General features: G+C 37.2%; 1 protein-coding gene across 1 annotated transcript in view; it reads left to right on the top strand.

Moving 5' to 3' along the window:
• Positions 1–13,197, top strand: part of LOC145249448 (L-gulonolactone oxidase-like) — a 59,623-nt gene that overhangs the window by 6,018 nt on the left and 40,408 nt on the right. Inside the window, exon 2 of the mRNA XM_080111046.1 lies at positions 2,365–2,547. Coding sequence (XP_079967172.1) covers positions 2,406–2,547 — 142 coding nt within the window. The 5' untranslated portion in view covers positions 2,365–2,405. The remainder of the gene's footprint in view (positions 1–2,364; positions 2,548–13,197) is intronic.

Raw genomic sequence — 13,197 nt, 5'->3', positions numbered from 1 at the left:
GAAAACTCAATGAATAAAGTGGAACTGGAAGCACGGAAGGTATTTGTTCTGATAGTGAAAAACTTTCTTGGTAACAATAAGGCCAGAAACTATGTAGAACTTATCAACAACATGCTGACTGTTTTCAGAAACCTGGGCTGCAACATTAGTATCAAGATGTACTATTTCACATATAAACTGATTTCCTGAGAATCTGAATTTAATGAGTGATGAGCAGGAGAAGAGATTCCATCAGAACCTGAAAGAGATGGAGACCAAATATCAAGCTTGCTGGTACAGTCATGATGGCTGACTACTGTTGGAATCTGAAGAGAGACCTCCCTGCCATTGAGCATTCCAGGAGTTAGAAGAAACAGTTCAACTCCTGAATTTTGAACAATGGTGAAGCAACATGCAATTTACGTGTACTTACCTTTATCCATGCTCACCAAGCAAAACATTTTTTTCTCTTAAAAACGTATTTAGGATGATATGTGTTGACAAAAATCAACTGATAATGCCACAAAAATATAAACGATCTAATTTTATTTTTTTTAAAACAACTTAGCACAAAAACCTGATGGTGAGAAATAGATACCATTTCCTGATTCAGCAGTGCATAAATGCCCTAAATCAGTTGTAGAAATCTAGACAACCTTCCAAAAGTAAAAGTGTTGCCTGGCGTTATGTGACCCAACCACCTGTGGCGATCAAATTTTACATTAATAACGGTTAAAATATAGAAAAGTTAGAGTTTTTATTATGTGAACAATCCCAGGCAATAATCGAGAATTGCCTTGCTAATTTCATTTATTTAGTTGATGAGCCAAGCCAAAATAAAGAAAAATGGCTTCAGTTGGCGGATTTGGGATTGATAATATTTAATAATATGATTGTGAAGGAAACAATTGATTTAAGGAGAATAGTAAGAAAGTTTGTTTTGGCTAAACTTGGGAAGCAGTATCTGATCTGGAGGTCACTTACGTAGGACAGCCAACGTGGGAATAAATTTGATGGAAATTTACTTCGATATGCTAATATACATGGAGCCAATCAGAAGAAAGGGAAATATGTCATAGCGACCCCTGATTGGCCAGTTGGGATTCGAGGCAGCTTCATTCCTCATCCATCTACTGATATATAAGCTTATGCAAGAGCGGTTTTAGTCAGTTGAGAGTCCAGTACAGTTGAGGCAAGTTCTCCAAAACGCTTCCGACCGCATCTGTCAAGATTCTGCTGCTAATATCTCTCACTCGCAAGCTGCAAAATATTTTCACCACATATCGTATTTTGCATAGACAAAGCAGAGAATAGTTTGTGTGCGAAAAAAGAATCCACTGTTAACAAGATTACTGCAACAAAAACTTTTCTTTCCATCCTCGCATCCATCTCAGCAGATTGTTCGTGATACATAGAAAAAAAAGTAATAAAAAATAAGATTCACATAGTCGTAGTAACGTTTATGATATATGAAAATTGAAGCTGGAATTATGGATAACCATTCTCCAGGTGAAAGCATTCTTGGTCGCAGATGATACGACACCTATTGACTGAACTCTGAAGTGATTAATTTCAAGTACCTATAATTTTTCTCTTGTACAGTGGTATTTTATTAGAACTTTGTAGTTATATAGTTTCTGTTAATATAATTTTTATAAAAAAAAAGAAAAGAAAAGAAAACCAACGACTGAATTTTTTTTGTTTTGTTTTACTTATTGCTTTTGCAAAGGAATTTGCAATGCTACCAGACCGGACAATGTGAGGAGACAACTTCAGTTATTTTTCAGGAATTATTTATCAGCTGAGGAGTGCCTACCTTGACACAGAAGAAAGGACTGTGGCCTGTGGATCAATAACATCAAAAACGTGGCGTAGGTTGTACCGGTCTCCCTGGATTGGCAGGCTTTTCTTGTTGAAACGGAAAAACCAGAAACTTTCGTTCAACCCGTCTATGTGTAGACTATCAGGCCAAACTGTCGTGCTGTGAGAGTTGTCCTAGGTGATCAAAATAACTGTTGAATTTATTTTTTTTTTTTGGGGGGGGGGGGTCCATGATCGGAAAGACCTGACATGAATTCATATACTGAGCTAACCTCGGTTAATAGTAGGAACTCTTCAGGGCATATAACCTTTCGGGTTATAGTTATGTTTCACTTAAGAAACAATGGTAGAAAGAAGGTTAATATCAAACCTATGTCTTCTCGTTTTTTGTAGGAATTCAATATATAAAACACCTGTAAACGAAAATGAATGAGGTTTTCATCTTTGTGTCTAAGCGAGTTCACATGTTTTGAGCATCGCTATCTTTATATAATCAAAGTTATTATCTGATTTTCATTCTAGGGAAATTTTCTTTTTATAAAATTATATTTTTTTTACTTCCAGAAACTCCGGAATATTTTCACCTGATTCAACTTAATCCAGTCATGACTCTTTTTATTTTACGGGGTTCATTAGTATTTCTCATTGGGTTCTTGCTGAGTCCACAGAGGCTGATTGAAGGAAAGTCATTACGAAACCCAGATATTAATGGTTTCACACTCAACACATTGAACTTTCTAGGAGATGGTGAGTCATAGTTTATTTTATTATTCAACTTGTGCTACTCCTCAGGCGAGTCTTTTTTATATCATAAATGACCGTTTTTTTGTTTTGTTTTTTTTTTTCAATTTTCTTTTGTTTTAGCTGAGAATAGGGCATTCTACCAGATGCCAGATATTCACCCTCTCTCTCTCATCCATTTCTTTTTCAGATTCTAACCATCCCTTTAAGTGCAATTATTTGTATTATTATTATTTTTTTTTTTTTTTACAAAGGAATCACACTTATCAAGGCCCGGATGCCACTCGAGGATAAGGGTTAATGAGTGTACAGTAGTCAATGGGAAAATATAGTAGTAATCGTTAGTAGCTGTTTTGTACTTGGTATCGGGTATATTTGCCAATTAGTTTTTGAGATTTTTTATTTTTCATGAGTCAGGTTGCTCCTGTATCCTTGTAAATAATAACCCAATCCTTCATCCAGGTGTCTCCTAGTAAAGTATAACCAATAGTGTGTCTCCCGAATTTATAACCGATTCTTTGTTTGGTTATTACCAGGTAGATTCTCATAAAATTATAACCCTTCCCTTGGATATTATCAGATATGTCTTCTAAGATTATGACCGATCTTTTGGCTAGACATCACTTTGCATTACTTGCATAAGTTATAACTAGGGCTGTGACAACAGCATATTCTTTTCACTGTTTGACCCTTGAGTATATATCCGTTAATATCATATGTTTTTATATAGATGGGTGTGGTTCTCCGTTGATTAAGTGTGTCTAACTGTGTCAGATATATACCCGAGAGCCAAAAATATGAAAAGAATATTGTTGTCACAGCCCTAGTTATAACTGTCCATTCGTTTTCTTTTCTTTTTATTTCAATATACAAGTTGCCAAAAATCAAGTGGCACATTCCTGGGACCAACACTTGATCTCTGTATGAGATGCGTAGATATTTGAATATTCCATTAAAGTTTTCTTTTGCCCCTCAAACGTTGAGTTAGAAAAGAAGTTGCGAACATAAATTTCTTCTCCCCAATTAACCATTTAAATATGTTATAGTATACTTTTCTTGTATTCTCTTCGTCTTAGATCCCAGGACAATAATTCATTTAGTCTGGTAGAATATCCAGCTTAGTGCTGCTACAAGCATATTATTTTGAATATTTGGTCAGGGTTTACTTGTAGGTTGAATTATCATCACATCACGTTATGCTGACAAACACTTGTACAGAGAGACTGCAGACACCCGAGGATAATGTCTAGTATGAAATTCAAACTCTACTTAGCAACACTTTAGAGGCTTTGTTTTACCCCTAATAAAATTTAATGAAGAACACGGCATGAAATGAACAGCAAAACTTCTTTTCAACAATAAAAATGAAAACAAAAAGGGAATTTATTTCACATCAGGAAGTTGAAGGTCGGACTATGGTAGAAGAAGAAGGAATAGAAAGTTCTTTTTGGGGTTTGTGTCGGTCAGTCGGTATATTCCCTGTGTCGTCTCCAATTAATAGCAGTTGTCTTCAAGTGGAGGCTGTCGATGCTAGGTAGAGGTGTCTGGTGGACAGGGAACGAGAGAAGAGAGGTGTTGCTTGGTTGGAGGTCCAGTCCTGACCGATGATTCTCTGTAGTTTCGAAAAGTAGCTCTTTAGGGAACTGATGAGTCAGTGCACTCTGTTAGCTGATTAGCCAGTGTGTGGCCGAAAAGCTCAGAGAGAGGGGGTATTGATTTACAAGAGAAAAATAGGTCTTTGTAACTGCTACATAACTACTTGTGCCTTCACAAATGATAAGCGTTTTATAGTTGTTTTTTTTTTTTCTTTTTTTCTTATTTTGTTTTTGCTTGGGATGGAGCATTCTATCAGATGCCAGACATTCACCTGCTATCTCAGACATTCTAACCGAGAGATCTTTATGATTCTAATTGTCCCATTCAATGTAATAAAGATGTGTCTTCATAAATTATAATCGCCCCTTCGTCTCAGTGTGACTTTGTGCATTATTATAAACTAGTGGGGATACCCCGTGTTGTCCGGGTGTTTGAAGGTGTAAAAGAAAAAAAAAGTGTTAATAGGGAGAGAGGCTCGAACCCGTGACGAACCAAAAGGCAGAAAAGAAATGAAAGAAAACGTGACATCTTACTGCTACCCTAGGAGGCCATAGGAAGTGAAATGTATTCAAATTTAGTGATGTCAATTAAAAAGTTGACGAGTGCAGAAATGAAGGTTGGCTGAAAGCCAGTTCAGCTTTCCGCCATTCCCCACGATGTTGGGGAAACCCAGCTTCCCACAAAAAGGGAGTGTCCAAATGAATAGCGATTATCTGATATGAGCCCCCCTCCCCCCACACACACACATTAATCAAAGCTAATTGCTTTATGAGCGTCCCAGCCCGAAAGGCCAGCAAGCTGCCTTCACTTTCAATTAGTTTCGCTTTTATACGAAAAAGCCAAACATACCAGAGGAAGGAATAGCGTGAATTTTATAAAAGTCGATCAAAATAAATGTAGATATGACGTGTGTTCGCAGTATATAAAAAAATTCTAAAAAAATAGTACCCACCCCAGCGAAAAAAAAATGCGTGGCCTTTTATATATATAGATTACCGACCCCTCATCCAAACGTGTTCTCATAAATTATAACCGATAAACGTGTTCTCATAAACTATAACCGATAAACGTGTTCTCATAAACTATAACCGATAAACGTGTTCTCATAAACTATAACCGATAAACGTGTTCTCATAAACTATAACCGATAAACGTGTTCTCATAAACTATAACCGATAAACGTGTTCTCATAAACTATAACCGATAAACGTGTTCTCATAAACTATAACCGATAAACGTGTTCTCATAAACTATAACCGATAAACGTGTTCTCAAATATTATAACCGATAAACGTGTTCTCAAATATTATAACCGATAAACGTGTTCTCATAAATTATAAGTTCTATATCTAGATATTGCTAGGTGTGTCCGCTTAATTAAAAAGCAAACCAACGACCGAAGTTTTTTTGTTTGTTTGTTTGTTTTACTTATTGCTTCTGCAAAGCAATTTGCATTGCTACCAAGCCGGATAGTCAACTTGAGTTATTTTTCAGGAATTATCTATTAGCTGAGGAGTGCCTACCTCGACACCGAAGAGAGGGCTGTAGCCTGCAGATCAACAACATCAAAGGCATGGCATGGGCTGCACCTGTCTCCCTGGATTGGCAGACTTTTCTTGTTGAAACGGAATAACCAGAAACCTTCATCAACCCCTGTCTCTGTGTAGATGACAGACTGAACTGTCGTGCTGTGAGAGTTGTTCTGGGTGACCAGAATAACTGTTGCACTTTTTCGGGGGGGGGGGCGTCTGTGATCGAAAAGACCTAACATGGCCTCACATACTGAGCTAACCTAAGTTAATAGTAGGAACCTTTCGGGGCATATAACCTTGTCGAGTTATAGCTATGTTCCACTTAAGGAACGATGGTAGGAAAAGGGTTTATATCAAACGTATCCTCTTCCTGGTATTACCAGGCATGTTCTCAGAAATTACAACAAATAGATGAGTATCACCAATTTCTCATAATATGTCTTTGTAATTTATAACGTACTAGCAGAGAAGTCCAGCGTAGCCCAGTCATAAAATACCTTTAAATATAATATTTTAATTTATACAGATTTCATATATATTATTATAAAGTCAATTTTCTATCGATTCTTATATATTATAAAGTCATGATTTCAAAAATAAAAAAATACATCCATATGATTTGGGTGCATCAGCTTGAATCGAAACCGAAACTTATGAAGAAAAAAAAAATATATATAATTGAAATTTTCTCTGTGTGTGTGTACATTTCCATACCAAATAACTCTGTCAATTTTCAGTCTACGGACTCGAGATTTGACATCAGAGGTATTGAGATCAGAGGTATTGAGATTTAGCCAGAAATTTGGCTGTCAAGGGGTTAAAGTCCAACGATTTGACCTTTGAAAATTCTACCAAACTCCTCTGCCACTTTTGAGTCTAAACACTTGAAATTTTAGATGTAGGTTACTTGGACATGGATCAAATTTTTTAACTTGATTTGAGCCCAAAACAATAAATGTTGAGGTCAAAGTTAAAAAAAAAATCTGACCTCTGTGGTTTCTACCAAATTACTCTGCCAATTTTTGGTCTAAACATTTGACATTTTACATAACGTGTATTCAGACGTACGGCAAACTTTTTAATCAGTGTTTTGCCGAAAATTTGACTGCCAAGAAGTCAAAGTCCAAAAGATTTGACCTTTGCGGTGTCTAGCAAACTATTCAACCAATTTTGGGTCTAAACATTTGAAATTTTACGTAAAAGGTATTTAGACATGCAGCAAGCTTTTTAATCAGTTTTTGGGCGAAAATTTGGCTGCCAAAAAGTCAAAATTGAAAGAGTTGACTTTGCAGATTCTACCAAACTTCTTCGCCAGTTTTGAGTCTAAACACTTGAAATTTTAGATGTAGGTTACCTGGACAGGAGTCAAACTTTTTAATATATTTATACACATGCACATAAGTTATGAACAGTACATATGGCCCGAGCAAAGCCGGGCTGAACTACTAGTATGCTCTAAATCTCATTAAAGTCAATTGTGAAAGGTTTATTCTCTGTTGAAGACATATTTATATATAAAAAAAAATAGAACGTAGAACATGATTCTCCTTTTTTTATGAATCTAGGTTCTGCTTGGTGCTTAGAGGCCCATTCTCCCAGGAATTACCATTTTTCTTTCAAGGCGAGATAGCGAGAGCGTTACTCTCCTTTTTTTCTCCACTATTTGGTGAATGACGATGGTTTTAATTAAGGCAAATTTATGGGTTATCGTACCAAGTGTAGGTGCCCTTGATGTACCTCAGGGACCAATTTACATTAAGGTCGACCTTTCTATCATATTCATCTCCCGTGGAGAGCTTAATAAAGATGAGTAGGGGCTAATTCCTACCAAATCTTATGTGCTTAGCTCTAAATAGCCTTAAGCAGGGATTCTACAGAAGGTTAGGGAGGAGGTTATGAAAAAAATCAATTTATTTTGTTTTATTTTTTTTCACTAAGAGATGTATGTGGTATGCTTACTAAAATTTAAAAAATTTGATTGTGTAGTGGACTTTCGGTCAGCGTTCAAGTTGTGGATAACTTGGCAAAGACTAAAGTTACCTCTCATGAAAGAGGAGAACTATTTATGGCACAATGGGAGATTCCATGTTGCACACATGGGCCAGTCTATTCTTTGGATTATGATTGGCTGAATCACCTGATTGGATATGCTTGTACATAAATACAAGCCCTGAGTCCAGCTCAATCTGATGTCAGTCTTGTGCATAAGCTGGACCCTTGGTAAGTGTTGCTGCTATTATTATTATTATTATTATTATTATTGTTGTTGTTGTGTGTTATTGACTACTACAGTTCTTTTGATTATTCTACATCTCCCCTCTTCCCCCCCCCGCCACGAGTAGGCTGGGTTGTATGAGAGGTGTATCTCTCTTTTAGGCCTAGTTTGTTGTGTGGTAGTAACCTAGAAAGAGCTCGGGGAATCCTTGATCGAAAGCGTGGGGATATATGTGTGGTTTGTTGTTAGGGTTTGGTTGCTGTGTATGTGCTATTACATGGAGACAGTGGGAGATGCAAGAATGTAGTATCGCTTGAGGGAATTGTTGGTCCTAGTGTTGCACTTGGTATTGGGGTTGGTGCAGGCTTGAGTTCGCATTTTCTGAGGAAACGGCGGTTCCTAAGTGTGATCCTTCTGGATCCGTTAACCCTGATTCGGTATTGTCGATCTGGTAGGGAACTGATGATTTTGCCCATTGTGTTCCATCTGCGATTGACTGGATTTTGGATGGCTACGGTGTCACCAGCTTGTAACGGTGGAAGGTTGTGGGTATTTTTATTGTATCTTTCTACTATTTTTGCATTGCGGTGGTGGAGCATTTCCTCGTGGTGTTGTGCCGCTGACACCCATTCAGGATGAGGCTTGTAGAGGATTGGCTGTGAAGGGATGGAGTCATGTAGTAGGTTTTGGGAGCGATTTGGCAATTGATCTACACACTTTTTAGACTCCGTGTCTACCTCTTCATGTTCGTCTGCTAAAGGGTTTGGAAAATGTTTGTGCAATATTTCCACATCGATGCAGGCTGCTCTGCTGAGATAAAGCCGTTGTATGCCCTTGCATATGTAGAGGGCTTGTTCAGTTGTTTTCCCTCTGACCACAAACTCAACTGGTAGCCAACCCTGACACATGAGTGTGAAACCTCCAACTATTCGTATGATCTTTCTTGATTGGACAAGACTAATCTCTGTGAGGCCAATTTTGATTAAATGCTTTGGTCCCCCAAGACAAATGGCGGCACCACTGTCAGGAAAAACCTTTAGCGTTGTACTACGACTCCTAGGGATATTGACAACTTGTCTAGGATCTGGTTTTGGTGAGAATGGGATTACTGATGCATTTATTTCAGTTAACAGATCACCTTCTGTAGTCATAATGGTGCCCCTCATTTGATCGAATGTGATATGGGCCATGAGTGTATTCATGGAAGCTTCTTGGTCTTCAAAACTTTTTATCACTGCCGGGCGATATTTCTTTGTGAGGCACACTGCTGAGAAATGGTTAAGTTTCCCACAAGTGTTGCACATTTGATTCCATGCCGGACATATTAAATGGCGGGCACTTGTCCTTGGAGTACCGTGTTGGTGACTACCGCAACCTATGCAGGTTTGACGGGGTTCTTTATCAGCAATGTTATCGTTGTGAGTAGCAGTAGAGCTAGTGCGAATATTGCCTCTGCTAGTCCGTACAGCACTGTTTTTTTTTTTGCCTGCGATATGTTGAAATCCGGACTGTAGCTATGTCTGAGGTATCAGTCATTGCGGTTTGGTCCCATAGTGCAGACTCAAATGCCTCAGCATGACAAATATTTTGGTTGAGAGTTCTTAGCAACCCGGCTTTTGCCAGTAGATCGGTCTGAAGCGTATCATTCGATATCCCTTTGATAAATTGATCCTTGATGTAAATGTCGGACAGGTCGTGATCGCAGTTGGGGCATGAGAAATTACAGTCTATGGCTATGGACCTAAGACAAACAAGGTATTATTGGATGGGTTCATCTTCATGCTGTGATATAGATGCAAATGTCATCCGATGGACCATGGGATTTGATTTTTGAGTTACCAATGCTTCTGTCATCTCTAGCAGCTTGTCTGGGTTGGTGGTGAAGAACTTAGGGTACGTATTTATGATTGCGTTTTGGACGTATTCATCAGCGCAACTGTATAACTGGATATTGGCCTGAGAAGTTGGCATGTCCGTTATTCTGGTGAATACTTCCCAATCAATCCGAAATTTTCTGAATTGTTGAGGGGTCATTTCGAGATGAAGTTGTGGAGGCCTGGCAGCTGGTGCCTTAGCATAGGTGGTCTGGGTAGCGGGCTCCTTGGCTTGTCGAAAGATAGACAGAGCTTCTCCCATTGTTGTGATTCCCAATTTTCTTAGCATGGCTCGATCCATTACTTGAAGGTTTTCTTTCCTCAGTTTTTCCTTCACAAAAGTTGCAGCGTAGCTCTTGGCGGAATCGGCAGCAATGCCTGCTTTGAGGAAATAGTCTTCCCAATCTTCTGTCTCGCATCCTGTTCGTAGCGCCATATTGGATTGTGTAGTGGACTTTCGGTCAGCGTTCAAGTTGTGGATAACTTGGCAAAGACTAAAGTTACCTCTCATGAAAGAGGAGAACTATTTATGGCACAATGGGAGATTCCATGTTGCACACATGGGCCAGTCTATTCTTTGGATTATGATTAGCTGAATCACCTGATTGGATATGCTTGTACATAAATACAAGCCCTCAGTCCAGCTCAATCTGGTGTCAGTCTTGTGCATAAGCTGGACCCTTGGTAAGTGTTGCTGCTATTATTATTATTATTATTATTATTATTATTATTGTTGTTGTGTGTTATTGACTACTACAGTTCTTTTGCTTATTCTACAGATTCTATATTGTGAATATAATAAAATTTATTGTTTGTTTGTGTTTTACTAACCTAGAAACAAATATTTTTTTTAATATATTTATACATATGCACATAAGTTATAAACAGTAGATAGGGCCTGAGCAAAGCCAGGTTGAACTGCTAGTATATATAATTTGAGTTCTTCGGCTATAATCGAAACTGAATCCAAAACTTATAAAGAATTCTTGGAAAAAATATTTATATAAAAAAAAAACCCAGATAACTTGAGTGCCATTGTTGTATTGTCACTGTACCAAAAAAGGAGTTTATTTATAACCACTACAAAGATTTATGAGTGTAGATCATTTTAATCTCAAATAGGTCACAAATCGGAAAGGGTATATTTTGTCTAGTCATGTTGAGGATGTATAAATACGATGTGTGTATTTGTAAAGACCCAAATTTGTTGTGTATGTGTGTGTATGTTAACGTTGTGTTACATGGCTTAACTGTGTCTGTGGTTCTTCATTATTTGGACCACATATAGTGTTATATATACGTAAGAGTCTATAAAAAAACAAAAAAAAAACATAACTTGAGTGCCATTGTTATATTGTCACTTCCCTCTCAGTGGATGAAGACCCGTTTAATCCATTCACTCTTTTTGACGTCTGAAATCCAACTCAACCAAACTTATCTAGCTTCTCAAAAGTCGGAAGAACGGACACGTCACTTCCGACCACCGAGCTTGATATGTCTATCAAAACAATGACACTTCAACTCTGTGTTTATTTCACCAGTTAGATAATAATTACATAAACATACAAATAAACAGATACATAGATAGACAGATATATTGATCGACAGATAGATAATTAACACTTTTAATCTGGCTATTATCTAACACAATCAGCTGAAACCGAAACCTAAACTTATGAAGAATTCTTGGTAAACGTATTTATTACAAGAAATGGGAGGTCATAATAATTAAATGACAGTCGCTCGGAAGAAAAAAAAGATATAGGTGTGGCATACAAAATAACACACACACTATCATATTAATTTATTTTAGATTCAGGAATTCCTTCATCTTCTGTGTTAGAATCACAATCGCATTTGATGCTTTGCTTCACTTGTCAAACTAAGAATAGTGGTAGTAATAATTAAGACTATCTTTTGTGCAACTGGTCATGCCTGAATTTTTAAGGCTTCTTATATTTATTTTTGTGGTTGCTACGCATGGTGGAGATAGACCTGAAACTATTTTCATGAAGGCCTGATGGCTTTCTCTGGTTGACCTTTGTCATGACTGGAGTGCTATTTCCGGAGGCAAGAAGATTTAAACTATTGCTTACCGCTTTTTGGCATGGTGCGTAAACGAGTTGAGTGGCTCTTTTTATCTTGAGTGCCAACCTGCTAGTATTTTATTCATTTTTACTTAATTTCATCATTGTCAGTGATTTCTTATTGGTTATTTTATTTTTCTTCACCGCCATGAGGTTAGTCACAAGGTCAAGCGTTGGTTCTGATGAAAGTGTTTCTATGGAACGTTTGTTTCCTGTATACATCTTTCGTGTAGTGTTGTGAATTTTTTAAACCAGTATGCATGTATCTTGTCGTGTCCTGGTGTTCTCCACTTTGCCATTTTCCTATGGTTTTCTTTAAGGTTTCCTTGCTGATTTCATTCACTATCCCTTCTTCGATTTTTTTGTAGCTCTTCTTTCATTTCTTTCACCCATTCAGCATTTCTGTTGTGTTCCCGTCGTTCTCTCCATATCTTACTCCAATAGAGTTTTGTTTCTGTCAGGTTTGGTCGTTCTGGTTTTGTTTTTCCCCCGTTCACGTTTTGGTAGAATTGACTTTCATTGTTTTCAAATGTCTTGCATTGTTCAGATTTGTATCTATCATCTCAGTCTCCCTTCTTTTGCTGCTATTTTTTGGTCCAGATCTTCGTGTTTCTTGTTCAGCCTCTCCCTGCTGGCCACATTTCCAATTTTCAATTTTCTCTACGTCGCTTTCTTCCTGTTTATCATTCTGGCCTCTTTTTTTTTTATGTTTGTTGATTTGTAGATACGTGCAAAATGAATGCCAATGCTCAAAATGTATAAACATTTTGACCCCCCCCCCTTTACTTAAAAATTCACCAAAAATCAGGAAATTAACCAATTTTAATGAATTTTTCAGTATTTATAAAATATTGATCACGGAATATAATGAACCCATTATTTTTATTTAAATCTTAGTGGAAACACTCGTTTAGCTGAAAACACTATTAATAATTCCCCCCCCTCTTTATCTGTGCCTAAACCTAAACGTAGATTCCATGAACAAAGCTTCTTTCTTAGAACTGCATGCCTGTGGAATTGTCTTCCGTTTTCTTGCTTTCCAGCTGACTACAATATGGTTGTCTTCAAGTCTAACGTAAACAAGTTTTTGATTAGCCGTTCCATATAAGTTATCAAATTTACCGAATTTCCATTTACTAACGGTTACTATATTGTCCAATTTCTACTGTATACTCTTTAACCCTTATCCTAGAGTGGCCTCTTGGCTTTGATAAGTGGTGATGCCTATGTAAAAAAAAAAAAATGTATTTTGTTTTAACAAAAAATACCTTTATTAAAGTTATGGTTTTCAGTAGTAAAAAAAAAAAAAAAAAAAAAAAAAAAAAAAAAAAAAATGAAAGAATTTACTTTTG

Source organism: Euprymna scolopes, chromosome 1 (genome assembly GCF_053919585.1).
Source record: "Euprymna scolopes isolate OS-2025 chromosome 1, ASM5391958v1, whole genome shotgun sequence".
Lineage (NCBI taxonomy): Eukaryota > Metazoa > Mollusca > Cephalopoda > Sepiida > Sepiolidae > Euprymna > Euprymna scolopes.
This window is presented reverse-complemented; position numbering and strand designations above follow the sequence as displayed.